General features: G+C 38.7%; 1 protein-coding gene across 3 annotated transcripts in view; it reads left to right on the plus strand.

Annotated features, from left to right (window-relative positions):
• The first annotated feature begins 405 nt into the window (after window positions 1-405).
• Window positions 406-18,459, plus strand: part of LOC127639952 (ephrin type-B receptor 4a) — a 39,717-nt gene continuing 21,663 nt past the window's right edge. For all 3 annotated transcript variants that reach the window (XM_052122307.1, XM_052122321.1, XM_052122314.1), the window contains exon 1: window positions 406-1,460. In XM_052122307.1, the coding sequence (XP_051978267.1) occupies window positions 1,382-1,460 (79 nt within the window). In that variant the 5' untranslated portion in view covers window positions 406-1,381. The remainder of the gene's footprint in view (window positions 1,461-18,459) is intronic.

Below are 18,459 nucleotides of genomic sequence, written 5' to 3' on the forward strand. Positions count from 1 at the left end.
AGATAAGACACAGGAAGCGTTAATGAGTTTTAACATTTGATCACATTTTATCTCCACCACATCCATTGCTTATCTAGATGAAGGAGTTACTTTTTGTTCAAATTTAAGGTGCATTTAAAGGTTTGACCATTCAGTTTGTAGGCAGAGAAAACAATTATATATCATAACTTTCAGAACAAATAGTCTACGCGACTTCCTAAGAGCTGACATAACGTCCCATGTCTAACTGTTTAGAGAAAACAGAGAAAATGATCAAGTGAATGGAGTACTTTTTTTCGGTCCCAGACTGCCTTTTTTGACGGGCAGCCTGAATAGGCCTATAATGGAGGGAGTGTTTGTGGAGGAGGTACCCTGAGAGGAGGAGATTGCCTCTCCACAGTCTGAAGTCGCATTGTCCAGCTCACATGTAAAGCGAGCGCCTGGAAGACTCAATGCTGCGTATGAACTTCTAGGATATACCGAGATTGTATTCTGTCGAAAGCGCACGCCGCAGTTTTCGCTGTTTTTTAATCGAACTACTCCGCAATTCGCTTGCATTGTCCATTGGATAAACGCACAACGTTCACACGTTGAATTTACGTACGATCGGATTTAAGCATCGCTGTAATTTTGCAGGATAATCGTATTTTTAAAGAAACAACGGACACGGTGGATTCACTGAAGGAAAACAGAATTCGACCGGTGGAAGAGGACGCCGATATGATTTAAACCCCTGTTTAAACTGTTATTGTCGGAGAGTCTGTGTGAAGTGGCCTGCAGGACTGTTTTATTAGGTGGATTTTAAAAGTCATCCAATTTCCGAATGGAAAATTAGGACAAGTTGACCTACCTCACTCACAAAGGGGGTCCACGCAGCCGCGCGCACGGCATGTTGTAACCGTATGTTTTAGGGAAAGCTGGCACATGCTTGCGTGTGTAGTGGAGTCGTTTCGGAGATTATGTTTGGTTATGTTCTCTAAAGATATGGACAGAATTTTTGACATTCGATGAGCGTAGAAAGTTATTTTTTTTTTAATTTATTTAAATGTATTTTTTTCTTGCAGATTTCAAAACTTTTTATGTGTTTTGCTTTTTATCAGACTATTTATCGCTACATATGTTGACCTATTGATCTGCATTTATTTATAACAAACTTCACTGTTCCCGTTTATTATAGGCTATTTAAATAGACTATACATATATATAAAACTGTACATTGGACCAATAGTTGTAAGTTGTTGCCTCCCATGACTCGGTGGCACTCATCTATCCTGTGAGACTCAACTACCACCGTGAGATTGTCCATTCAGGATGGGGTCAAGACCCAGCTGACGTTTTTAAACCCCACATTGCTTGTCCACCTTTGTAAACATTCATCCGTAAAAACACTTGGGAGTCCGCAATGGAGCTCTTCTCCAGGAATGTGGCCGCGCTCTGGATAATCCTGCTGAAGTTCCTGTTCAAATCGGTGGCGGAGGAAGGTAACTCAGTCATTTTATTAACAAAACTACCTGTTTGCGACACACCGTTTGGAAAAACAATATTAACCCATGACCTGGATAGATAGGCTATATATAGCAGGATCAATATGTTTATTCACTATGCAATGTTTTGATTGACCATCAAGACCAATATGCTCTTTGTTTTTACAATGTAATGCGACCCAATGTCCCTCTGAGCAATCATTCAGGAGACTCATGTAGTATTTCTCAGGTCATTGGTACTCTGGGTTACGTCAAGTGTAAACTACATTTATTACACAAGGTCTGGCACATTATTTGTGACCAGAGGCACTGCGAGATTGAGGGCTGTTCCTTTGTAAAACGTTTCTGCAGGTTAATTAATGTTGCCATGAGTTTTGTTTTTGGCATCTTGGTGCAAGGACCGTTTAATTGCCTGAATTGGTTTAGTTTTTTTTTTTTTTTTTCAAGTTTTTACAAAGCGACTCCAAATTAGTTTCTTTCACACAGAGGTGTAGGAACGTACTATTGTAAAAAGGAGGGGCATGGGAGTATTCCTTTAAAACATAGCCTAATTTTTACACTACAGAAAGTGTGGACAAAACTAGAGACAAATGTCTAACACAAGTGCATATATAATGGTTGCTCCTGCAATTTTCCCGTTCAAAGTGCTCTTTAATAATCAATATAATTAGGCCTACTATGCCCCTGTAATCACTATTGAGTATTGACCATGTGATTTCGTTCTTGGGACAATCTTTTGACGTCTTTAAAACTCCCCAGGGCGGATCAAACAGAGGCACAGTAAGTGCATCTCAAGTAACACGCAAATGTTAAACTACAAAGAGGCCGGTGTTGATATATGGACTTTTTAGGTCGATTGAATCCTGTAATTCTCATGGGACAATCCATCCAGTAAGTTCAATAAATAGTTATTCTAATCAATAGAAGTATGAATGGCTGCTTAGGTGTTGAGGGTTTCAGACAGCACAGGAATGGTCGAGTTGAGATGTTGGGAAGCTGATCGCATACCTGTTGAATATCTATCAGTTTACCACGGTCTGCTTATTTATCGACTGCGGGCGGGCGGACGGTTGGGATTAGTTCCGCGTTACATGGTGCTGTGCAAACACCTGCTCTCTACTAGACAAAATCAATTAACCGACCTGTGTGACAGACGCACGCGGATGATGCTCCTCTGACAGCAACACTGGGTCTAATTAATGAGTTATCGATGATATTCTGTAACGGTAATTAGTTGATGGGTGTCAGAAAACGCTCTCAATTCTGGAAACGAGAACTGTCTTGGTCAGCTGAAGAGACCGTTATTCCTGCAAATGTTTACATCGAAATCCAGACGAACTTTTTACTACATTTTCCAATGGCTGGTAAACATTTAGCCTACCGACCATAACATTTTTTACTTCCCTGTATCTTCATTATTCATTAATATAATATTTTCTCTAATATTTCTATGACATTTAGCAGATTTAAAAAAGAAAATATATAGATATATATATATATATATATATATATATATATATATATATATATATATATATATATATATATATATATATATATATTAAGCCTATCTTGTAAATTTCTCCACAAAATCGCAGTGTCATTCTAGCCAATCTCGCGGTGAAATGACGCCTCTCACAAACAAAACATGGAGAGACCCATATGTATTTTGTCTTGGTGGCTTAAAGAGATAAGTCACACAAAAATGAAAATTCTCTCATCATTTAGGCTACTCACTCTCATGCCATCCCAGATGTGTATGACTTTCTTTCTTCGTCTGAACACAAATTATGATTTTTAGAAGAATATTTCAGCTCTGTAGTTGAATGGGTGCCCAAATATGACTCTCCAAAAATTACAAAGGCAGCATAACAGTAATCCACGACTCCAGTGGTTAAATCCATATCTTCTGAAGTGATATGATGGGTTTGGGTGAGAAACGGATCAATATTTAAGACAGATTTTGCTTGAAATTCTTGTTCCTGCCCAGTAGGGGCATATGGATGAAGATTGTGAATCACAAAAAAAATTAAGTGCAGCCTGACTGAGCAGGGAGAAGAATTTATAGTAAAAATTGAATTAAATATTGATCTGTTTCTTACCCACACCTATCAAAATCACTTCTGGAGACATTGAGTTGTATGGATTACTTTTATGCTAACTTTTGTGATTTTTGGAGCTTCAAAATTTTGGCACCCATTCACTTGCATTGTATGGACCAAAAGAGTAGAGAAATTCTTCAAAAAATCTTCATTTGTGTTCTGCAGAAGAAAAAAGTCACACACATCTGGGCTGGCATAAGGGTGGTTAAATGATGAGAAAATGTAAAAAATGTTGGGTGAACTATTCCTTTAACACAAATAATGTGTCACCACATGGGCTAATGACAGTAAAAGAATAAGAAAAATAGTTACCAAGCTAAACTTAAATTTACCTATAGTTTCTCTAGCTACGTCCGAAATCACGTACAGAGTATGTACTGCTTTTGATGAGGGACACACTTCATGGCCTACGTTCATTAGGTGTGCATTTGAGTAGGCTAGTGTGTGAATAGATTCTGTGTGTGTCCATTTAAGAATCATGGCAAAAGCAAATTGTTATTGGTGGTAATTTTGACTGGGCAGTTTAGTTTGTATGCATTTTTTGTACCAGAGGCGGACTGGCCATCGGGATAACTGGAAATCGGTGGGCCTGCCACAAAACCAGGCCCCAATATGCCAAAGTCGGACGCAAAATGATGAAGGGGGCCACAATGTGCAGAAGGGGACAGCGAAACTAAACTCGTGCCTACCACCCCCAACACGGCCGACAACTTTACATCATGCACCACCCTCTGCTTTTGTTAAACAATGCACTGTTGAAGCACAAGGAACAACTTTCTTGCTATACAAAGCACGTAAAGTTGAGAGTATTTCGTCATTCTTCTCCATTTTTGTTTTGTCCAACATTTTGAACATGATATCGTCTCAGCTCCAAAGACCCTAGTCATTATGAGATAGTGAAGTGTTCAGTCCATATTTTTAGAATCACTCCAGAAATAGTAGGTCATCCATTTTTTTCTCGGATACTTTTTTATGAATACTGATTGTCACAAAGTGTTATCAATCAATTTGAATCACATTTGGTGCTTAACAAGTGTTTGTATTGGCCCCTGTGCAAATGCTTACATGTTTCATACCAACAATTAATAAAATTGCTAAGATAGTTGGCTAACTGTACCAAAAAATTCCAATAATACGCTTGGTACAGTGTGCCGTGTAGAGAGATGGAGATGATGTGCTTTGGCAGTTGTAATGTCTAATAGTGTGAAGTCATAAACAAAAGCAGCAGGGGGGAGATTGGATTTGATTCTGTAGTAACTCAAACCGTTGCGTGAGATTAAACTAATGCCAAATCTCTGAGGATCACTGCACTGATCTCTAATTCCCTTTGTGAGGAAATATCGGCTAAAAGAGAGAGCGGTAACAATGGCTTTCATGTGAGGTCAGAGCTCAGGAACTCCTGTCTTCCTGCTTCTGTTACCCTGGAACAAAAAAAAAAAAAGCTTAGCAATTTCACTTTCTGTCACTTTTTCACTTATGTTTTTCTTTTCACTCTCTCTCAAACACACACATGCACATTCACTTACTCTTGTAGCTACAGACTGGAAATGGAATTCTGGCATACTGTGCTGTGTATATACTGTAGTCAGTGCCTAATATTTACAAAAAATAGTATGTTAAACAAGGGCCTCACTACATGAATGTTTAGTTCAGCGAGTGGCTGAAGTTCAATAATTTACCCCAAATTTAACAAAAACTTGGATTATTGAGTTTTGTCAACAAGATCAATCCAGGGCATTTATTAAACATATTACTCTACATTTTAGGTTATGATAACTAAAATACAAAATAATTTTTACAGTGACCGCACATTTTGGAAAATGTAGTTGGGTGTTCCATACGTACAGGAAAGTCCCATACTGTGTGCAGTATAAAGTATTACATTCTACAAAATTGCAAGAGTATGATGTTACAAACATACAGTGATGGGCATTTTATGTAGCCTTCACAAATATGCCACTGAATGTTCGAGTGTTGTGAAAATAAAGTGTATGTAGAAACACAACCAAACAGACATATTAATTCATAAATTTTTGACCGATTCATTAAAAAAGGACTAGTAAGAGTAATTAATTCACTAATGAGACTACACTGGTTACCTGTATATTGACAACACAAAAGAAAGATGTGTTGCCTTTTCATTCATGGTCTTTCTTTCTCTTCACATTAAATTCAGACTGCAAAATAACAATGTATAATTTTTGCTCTGGCACTGTAGATTCAAAAACAGCACATGAAACCCTTACACATACATTGATTCAGGCACTTGTTCTCTTTCTTAACGTGCTTTAGTTGTCTTTTTGGCAGTGTAGACTCCTACACTTCTCTCCCGCTGCAGAAATGTGCATCGCTCCACAGCAATCCTATTAAATGGAACTGATTTTTATAAGACAGGGATTTGCATTTAAAGCAGCCCTCTCCCTCTCTCTCTCTTTGGTTGTTAATCCTGTGATTAGCTGTTTGAAGATTTAAACTGCTGCTCTGCGGCTCATCTCTAATCATCAGTCCAGCACCTTTACTCTCAACTGAGTTACCACAGTTTGTATCAAACCCAGAGAGCTTCCTATGCGCTGGATCTCACGTGAGTGCAATCATTAGTGGTGCTTGCTAAGATAAGCATCACTGCTATTTTTCATACTTAAAAGTGCAATATGTAATTTATTTACTGTAATAAAGCATAAAAATGGCATAAAATGTTATCAGAGATTTAGGAAACATACTAAGTTGATATACTGGCTTCTCCGAAAACAATACTACAGCCAGTATATTCTACTTTGAAATGTGTATTCCGGGACGGAATTTCTGTTTGTGTTTTGGCTTGTGTGATCCCGCCCACGGCCCATTTCCCAATAGTATTTGCCAGATTTGAAACAAATTAGCGGGCAAACACAGCATGCTGCAGCCATGGAAGCCAGCAATACATCTAGCTGACAGTGTTAAAAAAAAATCCACATGAGCTGGTTTATAATTGGCAAAAATCATTGCAAACATTGCAAACGTTTACATTAGCTGATCAACTTACAGTGTATGGCTCGTGGGTTTCCATTGTCAGTTTGCTCGTTCCTGTTGCGTGTCCTCAACCCGCATGTGCTTCGAGTCCCACTTACCAACCATGCTTCAGCAATTGCATTTTTAATCTAACATTTGCTTTTATTACACTATCGGTTAGGTTTAGGGTAGAGAGGTAGATTTAGTTGATTTACAACTTGATAGAGCAATTTTCCTGAGAACAGGCTGCAAATGCCCTGGCAACCAAGTACAGCACCAAGTATCATTGTGGAAAATGTTTCACTGTCAAGCACCACTCATTTACCTCTGTAAATCTTTCTTTCCATATTCGGTTCTTTTTATGTATGTTTGTATTGGAGTGTGTGGTCTGCATGGCCCCGGTTGCTGATCCAAACACTGTGCAGATTGATGGGTTGATAACAGTGCTCAAGCAGCTCTTGTTGGGATTGGACTGTCTCTTTCGCTTTCATGTCTCTACAGCCAGTGCATCAGTGTCAATATGGCCTGATGGATGACGGGCTGACAGCCTAAGAGTCTCTTGCTTTATCTTTTCTCTTTCTGTCTCTGTCATTCCCTCTCCATCCTCCTACATGCCTCGAAAAGCCATTGAGAGTCACCATTTAGCATGAGAAAAGACCTTTGACCTTACAAAGACAGACACAATCAGTAGAGAAGAAAGAGAAGTGATCAGGTGACTGAGAGACCCTCAACAAAGTTGTTTCTGTAAGTGGGGCATTTTTGTGGGGACACAAGTCATGATGGAGTTGCAAATTAAGGTTTCGAAGGATCATGTTCATGTAACCCACCAGTTACAGTGCAGAGATATACACCGATCAGCCACAACATTAAAACCACCTGCCTAATATTGTGTAGGTCCCCCTTGTGCCGCCAAAACAGCACCAACCCACATCTCAGAATAGCATTCTGAGATGATATTCTTCATACCAAAATTGTACAGAGAGGTTATCTGAGTTACCGTAATCTTTTTCAGTTCTAACCAGTCTAGCCATTCTCCGTTGAAATACATGTGATTATCTAAGCAGCCAATTGTGTGGCTGCAGTGCATAAAATCATGCAGATATGGGTCAGGAGCTTCAGTTAATGTTCACATCAACCATCAGAATGGGGAAAAAATGTGATCTCAGTTATTTGGACCATGGCATGATTGTTGGTGCCAGATGGGCTGGTTTCAGTATTTCTGTAACTACTGATCTCTTGGGATTTTCACACTACAGTCTTTAGAATTTACTTTACGTGTCAAAAATGAAAAACATCCAGTGAGGGGCAGTTCTGCAGATGGAAATGCATTGTTGATGAGAGAGGTCCACAGAGAATGGTCAGACTGACAAAGTCTACGGTAAGGCAGATAACCGCTCTGTAAGATTGTGGTGAGAAGAAATTGTTGGTGCTGTTTTGGCGGCACTAGTGGGACCTACACAATATTAGCCAGGTTGTTTTAATGTTGTGGCTGATCGGTGTATAAGCAGCTGTTTGCCTCACTCTTTCTACAGTTGTCCAGCTTTTGTCCCATCCATCCATAGAGCTGTGGGCCACTTCAGAGCTCAGATCAGAATCTCAGGAACCCTCACCTGGAATTAAAGATGTGATTGTGATCGTGACTCCTGCAACTCAAGCTGTACAATTTTGCTTCTAGGTCGGTTTAACAGAATTTACCCAAGTATGACATGTTCCAAGATCCTTGTTGGTCCTGGAACAACATACCTATTAACTAGGAATTTCAGGGTTTGTGTTAAGGTAAGGCTTTCATATAAACTTAAAATACATATTTTACATATGTTTTAAGTTTAGACGGAGGTGTGAATTTGGACAGGCCCACATGGGATATGTGTGCATAGAACTCCACAGAAAGCTCTTTTGGTTATGCTTTCAGCTACTGATAAGACTCTCAGCTCTTCTTAAATCCATTCCACAGAACTCTGCAGCTGTCCCTCACAATCAGTACAGAAATTGCAAAGAAAAGTTTGCAGACTCCGTCTGGAATTTGGTTTGGCGTCTGTTTAGGGATAGGGTAAGGGCTATGATTTGATTGACAGGAATGTTGCTCTTGGATCTACAAAGGATGTTGATCCAGGAACATGTGCTGCTTGGGTAGTGTAAAACATGTTCCCTGCTTTCACTACTGGTAGCTTGGCATTTCTTTGGTTTACTTATTTTACACCCTGTATTAATCTCTCATTAATCTGTTTATGAGAAAATCACATTTGTTGTTGACTCATACATTGTTGTGCTGGTTTGCAATATTTTTAATATAGAGAGAAAGATTGGAGAAAATTGGTCTAGAACTCTTGACAGTTTACTGCTACATGCGCTTTGGAATTTTCAAGATCTAATATTCTATGAAGTTATATCACAAGATCGATAAATGTTTCTGCTAATATTGTCTTATTTCATTATACTTTTCAAATCAAATCAAATCAAATCAGTTTATTGTCACACTACCATGTACACAAGTGCAACAGTAGGTGAAATTCTTGTGTGCAGGTCCGAGCAACATAGCAGTCATGACAGTGACGAGACATATACCAATTACAATAAACAACATACTTACACAACACAATTTACATATCAGATGTACACATACTTACACTACACAATAATTATATACAATGTACAGTAAACTGACTGCATACACACTCTCCTGTGTGAACGTTGTTTTAGTTCGCCTATTAGGACGCATTATGAGATCCCAAAAAATATTAGCCTCATTCTGTGCACCTCCCAAGTTACTCGCACTCTCCAATTTACCCCCCTCCCCCCCCCCCCATCAGACCCTGCACATTCAATGGCCTTCGTCTTTTCTGCTTTTCACAGCATGTGCATCCTATTTGAATGCTGTTTTCTCCTCTTCCCATACTGTCTACCTGAACAGAATGATCAGGACCCTGATGCAAAGTAGACCCTGATGGGGTTTATTACACAGCTACTAACTAAATGAATAAATAATTGGACATGAAATATTGATTGAGTTTAAATTGTTTTATTACGTGAAAGCAGAGTGTGGACTGTGGAGTGATATACAAGAAACATCAAACAAGCACAGCTTGGTTGGAAATGAGTTGCCTGGGACAACAGTCAGTTATGCAATTCAGCAGTCAAAATACAAGAATATTTGATCACAGAAAGCCATGGTCTGTGCAAAGTCAAAATGCAGCATCTATAAATTTGGTACAAATTAAGTAATTACTAAAAATAGATTTGTTCCTAATAAACACACGTCTTATGTGTGCTCACACTCAATATTTCTTCAGTGAAAGCTGGTGAGAAATAGAGGGATCAGGAAAGAAAGGAGGTGCAAGAAACAATGGAATGAAAGAGAAGAGTCATGCCGAGAGTGTATTATGTATCAGAGATCTGCTGGGGTTATGCCAGGCCAGTGTGTGTGTGTGTGTGTGTGTGTGTGTGTGTGTGTGTAAAAGAGAGACAGGAACAGTCTGCTTCTCTAGTCACAAACCAATGAAACCAGCACTTCTCCTCCATCCCACTGACACTTACTGGATGTGTGTGTGTGTTTGTGTCTTCGTGTGTGAGTGTTGGAGTGGATATGATTAAGGGTCAGTCTTTGTGTGCAATTATGATGTAGCATGTGAGAAGCCATATGGGGATGGAATGATGATAATAGGATCAACAAGATCGCAAAGGTTGTCCTTGGGTATGTTTGGAATGGAATACTTATATTATAGTATGCATACTATATACTGCATATGATGTGTGAAATAGTATTCACTTATAAACGTTTCAAAAAGTAGTATGAATATGGTTATTTGCAAATCCGAACATACATCTCATGGATATTTGTGCTGTTTTGGGCTAGAAATCAACAGGGGTAAAATTGCTGATCGAGTACTGGAGTGTGTGATGTACAGTATATCTGTTTTATTTGTAGATTTGCTTTTAAGTGAGGATTGCAATTGTGTTTTTTCCATAAACACACACACACATGTAAAGGTGCAAAGTCCGAGCTTCATGAAGAATAGTCTGATTGTGTGTAATATATATGTCATATATGAGTATTCTGAGCTGGAAGCCAGGCCAACATGAAATTTGTTCCCACACTTACAAAAAACATACAAAGGATTGTAATTCAGTATTAGACAGGTAACTGCACGCTCAGACACTATTGCTCATGGTGAGCAGTCTCTATTTCTGCCTCTCGCTCTCTCAAGACTAAGGTTCAGCTTTACTTCGATATGTTGTCTAGCATAGTGTTTCTCAACTGTTGGGTTGCAGGTTTGTCTTAATAGGGTTTCATATAGCAGGTACAAAAAAAATGCTGAATACAGCGAATTAATTGCAACAAACCATAAAATCATACAAAATTAGGAAAGCAAAATAAATAAGTGTATCAACTTTATAAAGGAAGGGGAAAACTCATCTTCGCAAATCATGAGCCAAACTAGGGAAGGTTAAAGAAAATGCAAACTACATAAAATACAGGCTATGTTTGGTTCTGAGTAGAGATGGATTGATAATCAGTTTGACTGATATCTTTAACTGATATTTACACTTTTACCAGTTACTTATACAGAGCTGATTTAACTAATCAGAAATATTGTACAGTTCTTGTAAAAGGTTTGTTTCCAGACTTTTTAGAAACATATATATAATCCAATAATAGATCCTTATTATATTTTAAATAAAGAAATCTAAACCAACACAAAATGTGATGGCATGTTTCATTAATTTAATTATTGTTTTATAAAATTCAACTTATCACAACAAAATCTTTAATTATACATTGTAATAAGAACGACTAGTCAGTAACTGCACTGCTTGATTTAATAGAGACACGGGTCATCATTAAATAAACAGTAACCGTTCCAGAGACAGTTTAGACTGTGTTTTTTATTCTAATGTTGTACTTCAGGCTTGTGAGACTTCAACAGTTCTTGTTTAATTTTGAGTTGGACATTCATTACTTGCATATCAGTATAAGATTATTTGTAATCTGGAAGCACTATATGTTTCGCGCTGTAGATTCAAAGACTCCAGACTCGTTAGATTGGGAACTAAATACACAGGTAGAACTGTTTTTTTTTATGCTGTTGAGTCAGTAGAGGGCAGAGTTGCTGCAGAAACTTGCTGCTGGAAAGATTGTCAGATTATTTCAAGACTGTGTTCCAGCTGCATCGGTGGAAACTCGAGAACCGTTAACGGAACCAAAAGTCACGAAGATTGTACGATTCTGGTATTTTTTAAAGAATGGAACCAGTCCTGAACAAGAACCGGTTCTCTGTTCCCAACCCTAGTTCAACTAATATCAGGTTTACTGATTAAGTAAGACCCACAGGACTTTACATTTTAAATAATAAGTAAGGGGCTTTGAACACATGTAAATTGCTACTAAAACTAGTTAAATTAATTATTTGTAGACTGTGTGCAATATTAGTTTTGTAAAGCAGTTCACCTTCAGACATAGTGATAAAAGATTAAGTTGTCTTAAGTTGTCTGTTGTCCCTAAAAGTGGAAATAAAACAAGAATTAAAATTTGGTTACGCATATCGGTTATCAGACACTTAAACGCAAAAATAATCAGTAGCATATTTTTCATCAAAAAACAATATCGGTCAATCTCTTGTCCTGAGTTGGGTCACCATTTGATGTCCGATGGAAAAATTTGGGAACTGAAGCAAAACCAGTTGATCTTTAGGCCCAAAACATACAAGTTAAAAAACAGTTACTGACTTTTTGTTTCTAACTTTGTCTCTCTTTTTCATTTTCTCAAAGTTAAACAGCAATAATCGTGTAAACACTCTTAAGTGCAGTTTGCTCATAGTGACTAGGAAACGAATCTAAGCTCAAATAAGTTGAGATGGCATTCTTCATTTGTTTGCCGTGGACTTAAGAGTGATCTACTTTCCCTTTCACATGTCCCTGTTCAACAAAACCATGGTAACAAATGCAAAACATTACTCTGGTGGTCTCGTTTCTAGACAAAGCCATGTTTTCATATGATAGCTGGGGAAGTTAGCCATTTGCCTGTGCAAGTAGCAGATGTTTCAACCTTTTCAGTCAGTAAGACCGGCTGGCTTATCCTCTTGTCTTGTAAAAGGTGTGTGTGTGGTTTAGTAAGATCTTTCAAATTATTTTACTGGGCTTTAATTCTAAAGGTTTTAGTCTTGGTCATTTTACAAGTTAGCCCATTCTTGTGTGTGTATGGTTTTGTTTGTTAGTGTGCAAAAAAAAAACTTGAGCCAGGCAGACCTGCCACTTGGCAGACCAGCCTAATTACACAGGTTGGTTGAGCAATCTTTCAGACAACCTACTGTGATGAGGAGGGCATGGCCCGGGCCGTGAGGGAGCACGGCCGGCGCTGAATCAGATGATCAGCAGGAGAGCGATATAAAAGTGGGCCGAAGAGAGATACACACACGGTCGCGCTGTGTGTGTCTGTGTTTTATGTTGTTTTAAGTTAATTTATTTCATTAAACTTTACATTGACAGTTCAGCCAGTCGGCCACCTCCTTGCCCATCTTTTATCTCGCTCTCCCGCTGATCACCTGATTCATTTACATGTATGCATTTGGCAGACGCTTTTAATCGAATTACAGTGCACTTATTACAGGGACAATCCCCCCGGAGCAACCTGGAGTTAAGTGCCTTGCTCAAGGACACAATGGTGGTGGCTGTGGGGATCGAACCAGCGACCTTCTGATTAACAGTTATGTGCTTTAGCCCACTACGCCACCACCACTCCCACGTTTTGCACATCCCTAGAGGAAGCACGTCTGTGGTCCAGGTGTGCTTTAGTAATAAAAGATTAGATACTCATACACACTGTCATGCAACAGTAGTTGCGTTAAATACTCATCACTCTACACTAACTCTTCATCTCAATCCCTCTATCCATCTCCTCCTAATCCTTCTTTTCTTTCTATTCTCCTTTTTCTCCTTGGCCTCTTTCTTTGACTCCCTTTCCATTTTCCATCCCTCCCCCTTCAGTTTCACCTCTCCATCGCTCTCTCTCTCTCTCTCTCTCTCTCTCTCTCTCTCTCTCTCTCTCTGTCAGTAATTGGCACTGTCTCTTTTCTTTAATTAAAGTGAAAGAGTAATTGTAGCCCAGTTTTGGTCTTCAGTCATTTACCTTTGAGAGAAAGTGCAGATGTGTCTGTAATTAAAGAGGTTTGGAGTGCACACACACAGGAATCACTCAAGGCATTATATCCGACTCAAGGTCATGTATCAGAGTATGTTTTCCAGTCAAGAAGATCTCTTTAATATCTCAGATGTTTCTCCTAGACAGCACTATGAGCTAATGGACACTTTTGCTTAAGCCTTCTGTCTGTTTTTGTATTTTCATAAGACTCCAGTAATCTCACGAGTTTCGAAAAATATCTCCATGCTTGCCACATTTAATTTGATAGCTCTATACTCTTACTGTGTCTCAACAACTTACTGGTACTCATCTCTTACTCAACTTACTCGAGTTTTAGGAGAAGCATCAGAGACAAAGTTGATTCACAAAAGATAACAAAAAAAACTGCATTAAGTCTTTTGAATCGTTATGAATGAGCAATCTCTGAGCAATAGCAAGTTCTACAGGGCAGAATCATTCTGAAAAACTGCCATTAACTCGGAGAAACATGGAGCAGACGAACACTCATAACTGCATGCAGAGACCCGAAACAAACGAGACGCATATTCACACGTCTCAACATGCCAATACACTTGCACACAGACACACGTAGAGTCGTGCGTGCCATTATTCATTGAAAGAATGCCTGAAGATATCTGATTACACACACAAACCCACACACCAACTCTCACGTGATCAAACCAGCGGTTGCCGCAGACCCAAAGGAACATTTTATTGTTCAGCTTTTGCTTTTTCATAGCTCAAGAGACTTAATGGAGCTCTCAGTTATGTGAAGTATCAACTTGATTCTAAGTATACAATATTTTTTCTAAAATTCCTAAAATAAACACAAATGACTACTGAGCTGTACAGTTAATATGGACACAACTCCAGTAATTTGGTCTTGGAAGAATTTGATGAGAAATATTTCATAATATTAATATCTCTCGGCTGTATAGCGCCGATACTTTACAGAATCTTTTTTTAATGACAGTGCCTCACCTGAGTGTGTAGACGGCATGAATGATGGTCCGAGGTTGGTTACGTTGTTATCATTAATATAATTGTAATGACAACCAACAACAGCTCAAATACATTTTTACTCCATCAAATACATTTTTACTCCATCGTGAAAATAAATCTGAAATCACCAACCAGGTATCTAATCCATCAGAACAGCAGCCGTGCCGATGACATCGGGCCAAAGACACACTGACAGATGTGCAGGTGTGTGTGTGTGTGTGTGTGTGTGTGTGTGTGTGCCAGGTGAATGATAATCCCTGTGTCAACTTTTGAATCTAACCTATTTATTTTCTAACCGACACACACACACTTTTTCCTGTCCCATTATAGGTAATGATAGAGTAGACAGTAGGATATAGACCACTGTAATTACATACAGGCAAACCATAAACACACACAGTAACACACCATAATCTATTACAACACACACACACACACACACACACACACACACACACAACAAATGTCCTTAGTAACCTAGTGTTTTTTTTGTTGTTGTTCTATTGTCAGTAGTGATTCTCATTCAATTTTTTACCGCTAATTTTAATTATGAATTAATTATTTTAATTATTATTTATTGTAATTGGCATAAATGAAAGGCAATACAACAAATGACCATGCTTAAATAATATGGTAACATTTAAATACATATATGCATACATATAATACAATTACAAAGCAAATTACCATGTAAATAGTGCATTATTCAGATAAATTATTAAAATTATAATATGAGAATTAATGTTTCATTACATGAAAATATGCAAAAAAAGGACCTTTTATTGTCCAAAAAATACTTATGACCTCGATAAGTTCATGCAAGGTTTCATGAGATTCACCCGTGTGTTTGTGTATTTGTGCGTGTTATCATGCAGATGAGCCTGTAATTAGTTTTTCCTCTGAACTCGGAGCAAAACTCCCATTGGGAAATCCCCATCAGATGTCCGTCCTCTTTTATTCCTCACAGTCTTTTTTTGCCCTCCTCTCCAAAGTTCCCGCCCGTGTTCTCCCTCACCTGGCACTCTTCTCCTCTCATCCCTCTTTCATCCTCCTCTCGGGCATCCCGCGCTTTGATTCACAGAGCTGGATGGCGGTTATCAGCCGCCCACAGCCCTTGACATCAAAGGGAGTTAGGGTGAGAGAGACGGGCGACATAAAAAGTGAAGGAGATATAGAGTGTGATGGGACATATGGAGTTATCTAGAAGAGAAATGGAAATGAATGGAAGGCAAGAACAAATTTGAAATTTGAAAGCATGCAATGGAGGAAGAAGGCGAAAGAGGTGTCTGAAAGATGGATGGCGTTATGGAGGAGTGCATGGTGGTGTCATTGAGAGAACATATCAATGTTCTCCCTAAGGCCATACACAAATAATGTTTTTTTTTGTATAATTTCTAATAGTGATGTGTTTCTGAGGGAAAAAGCGATAACAGATAGCATCTAGTCCCCAATACAAGTGCCGAACCAGAACATACAGAGTGGCGTATTAACTTAATAATCATTAAGGTTGGGAACCGAGAGCTTTTCCATTCTTAAAGCAATATCAAAACTGAATGATTTTCATAACTTTCGGTTCCGTTAACTGTTCTTGAACGTGCATTTTTTGCCAATGTGGACGGAACATCGTAATAAAATAATTTGTATTATTTTTGAATGATTCTTGAACTAATTAATCTTATGGGCCTTTCTTTTGAATCTACAGCGTAAAACATTCAGCGAGACCAGTGTAGTCTGATGCCCGAATGAATTAATCTAATGCGGCGGTTCTTTTGAATCTACAGCGCGAAACACAGCACAACCACTATAGTCTGATTCCCGAATGAATGAATCTAATGAGCCGGTTCTTTTGAATCTACAGCACGAAACACAGCACAACCACTATAGTCTGATTCCCGAATGAATGAATCTAATGAGCCGGTTCTTTTGAATCTACGGTACAAAACACAGCACAACCACTATAGTCTGATTTCCGAATGAATGAATCTAATGAGCCGGTTCTTTTGAATCTACAGTACGAAACACAGCACAACCACTATAGTCTGATTCCCGAATGAATTAATCTAATGAGCCGGTTCTTTTGTATCTACAGCGCGAAACGCTGCACAACCACTATAGTCTGATTCCCGAATGAATGAATCTAATGAGCCGGTTCTTTTGAATCTACAGAATGAAACACAGCACAACCACTATAGTCTGATTCCCGAATGAATGAATCTAATGAGCCGGTTCTTTTGAATCTACAGTACGCAACACAGCACAACCACTATAGTCTGATTCCTGAATGAATGAATCTAATGAGCCGGTTCTTTTGAATCTACAGTGCGAAACACAGCACAACCGCTATAGTCTGATTCCCGAATGAATGAATCTAATGAGCCGGTTCTTTTGAATCTACAGCGCGAAACACAGCACAACCACTATAGTCTGATTCCCGAATGAATGACTCTAATGAGCCGGTTCTTTTGTATCTACAGTGCGAAACACAGCACAACCACTATAGTCTGATTCCCGAATGAATGACTCTAATGAGCCGGTTCTTTTGAATCTACAGCGCAAAACATACAGTGCAACCAGTGTAGTTTGATTCCCAAAAGGATGACTCTGATGATTCGGTTGTTTTCAATCTATAGCATGAGACACATTGCAACCACTACAGTCTGATTCCCCAACAAATGAGTCTTTTGAATTGGTTATTTTGAATCTACAGTGTGAAACACGCAGCTCAACCAATATAGTCCAATTCCCGAACAAATGACACTCATGGGCCAGTAATTTTAAATCTATGCTGCAAAAACAAAGTATGCGACCAGTGTAGTCCAATTACAGAAAGAATGACTCTTACAAGACGGTTCTTTTGAATCTACACAGTTTCATAAATGTTTTTAAATAGTAGGTATTATAAAGTATACTGCACAGTATGCAGTATATATGTACACTAGTTAGCAGTAAGAAGTACACTAGTATTTCACACTGAACCCAGCCTATTACATTCCTGAGGCCACACATAAATAATGTCTTCATATTCTTGATAGTGATGCTTTTCTGAGGTAAGACACAGAAAGATTCCAGTCCCCAAGACAAGTCCCGACCCAGATACATGCAGACAGAACACATTCTGATTCCACCTCAGTATGCTAAACTCCAACACTCCCGGAAAAAGCATGAGTAATAAAGGTGAGACACAGATAGGGAGGGAGTTTTAACAAATAACAGTAGCAGAGGGAGACATATTCTGTGTGTATTTTTAAATGAAAGAATATCTCTGTGATTGGAGTTGTGTTTGAACCATGTTGGCCTCAGGTGGTCACATGACCAGCACACAACGCATAGGAAGGACCCTAGGGCCAGATACATGCACGGAAGCCTGGAGGGGATGACTGAATGAATGCCTGATTAAAACCCATCACCACCAACCATCAATAAGTAATGACCAGCAGCCAGTACAATCAAAATGCAATCAAATGTGGAGGTAGAGTGGAGAAAAAAGACTGTTCACTGGAAATTAATCTACCATCATTCATCAATGGGTTGAAACTATATATAGAGGTTTTACATTTTTGTTGTATTTGTGTGTGTGAGTAAATTTAGGCTTTGCCCTTGTTCCCATGTCTGTGGGTTTCTCTGTGGAATACTGGAGCTACGTAAGGCACAGTAGAGAGCTAGAAAAAGAACGCCCATAGTTTTTATTTTTGCTAAAGCTTCTGTTGGCCATGGTTTGAAAACTAACCCATCAAAACCCTGGAGGGACTTTGTCTTGCCTTCTGTTTGA

This window comes from Xyrauchen texanus, chromosome 4, assembly GCF_025860055.1.
Source record: "Xyrauchen texanus isolate HMW12.3.18 chromosome 4, RBS_HiC_50CHRs, whole genome shotgun sequence".
In the NCBI taxonomy this organism is placed as follows: Eukaryota; Metazoa; Chordata; class Actinopteri; order Cypriniformes; family Catostomidae; genus Xyrauchen; species Xyrauchen texanus.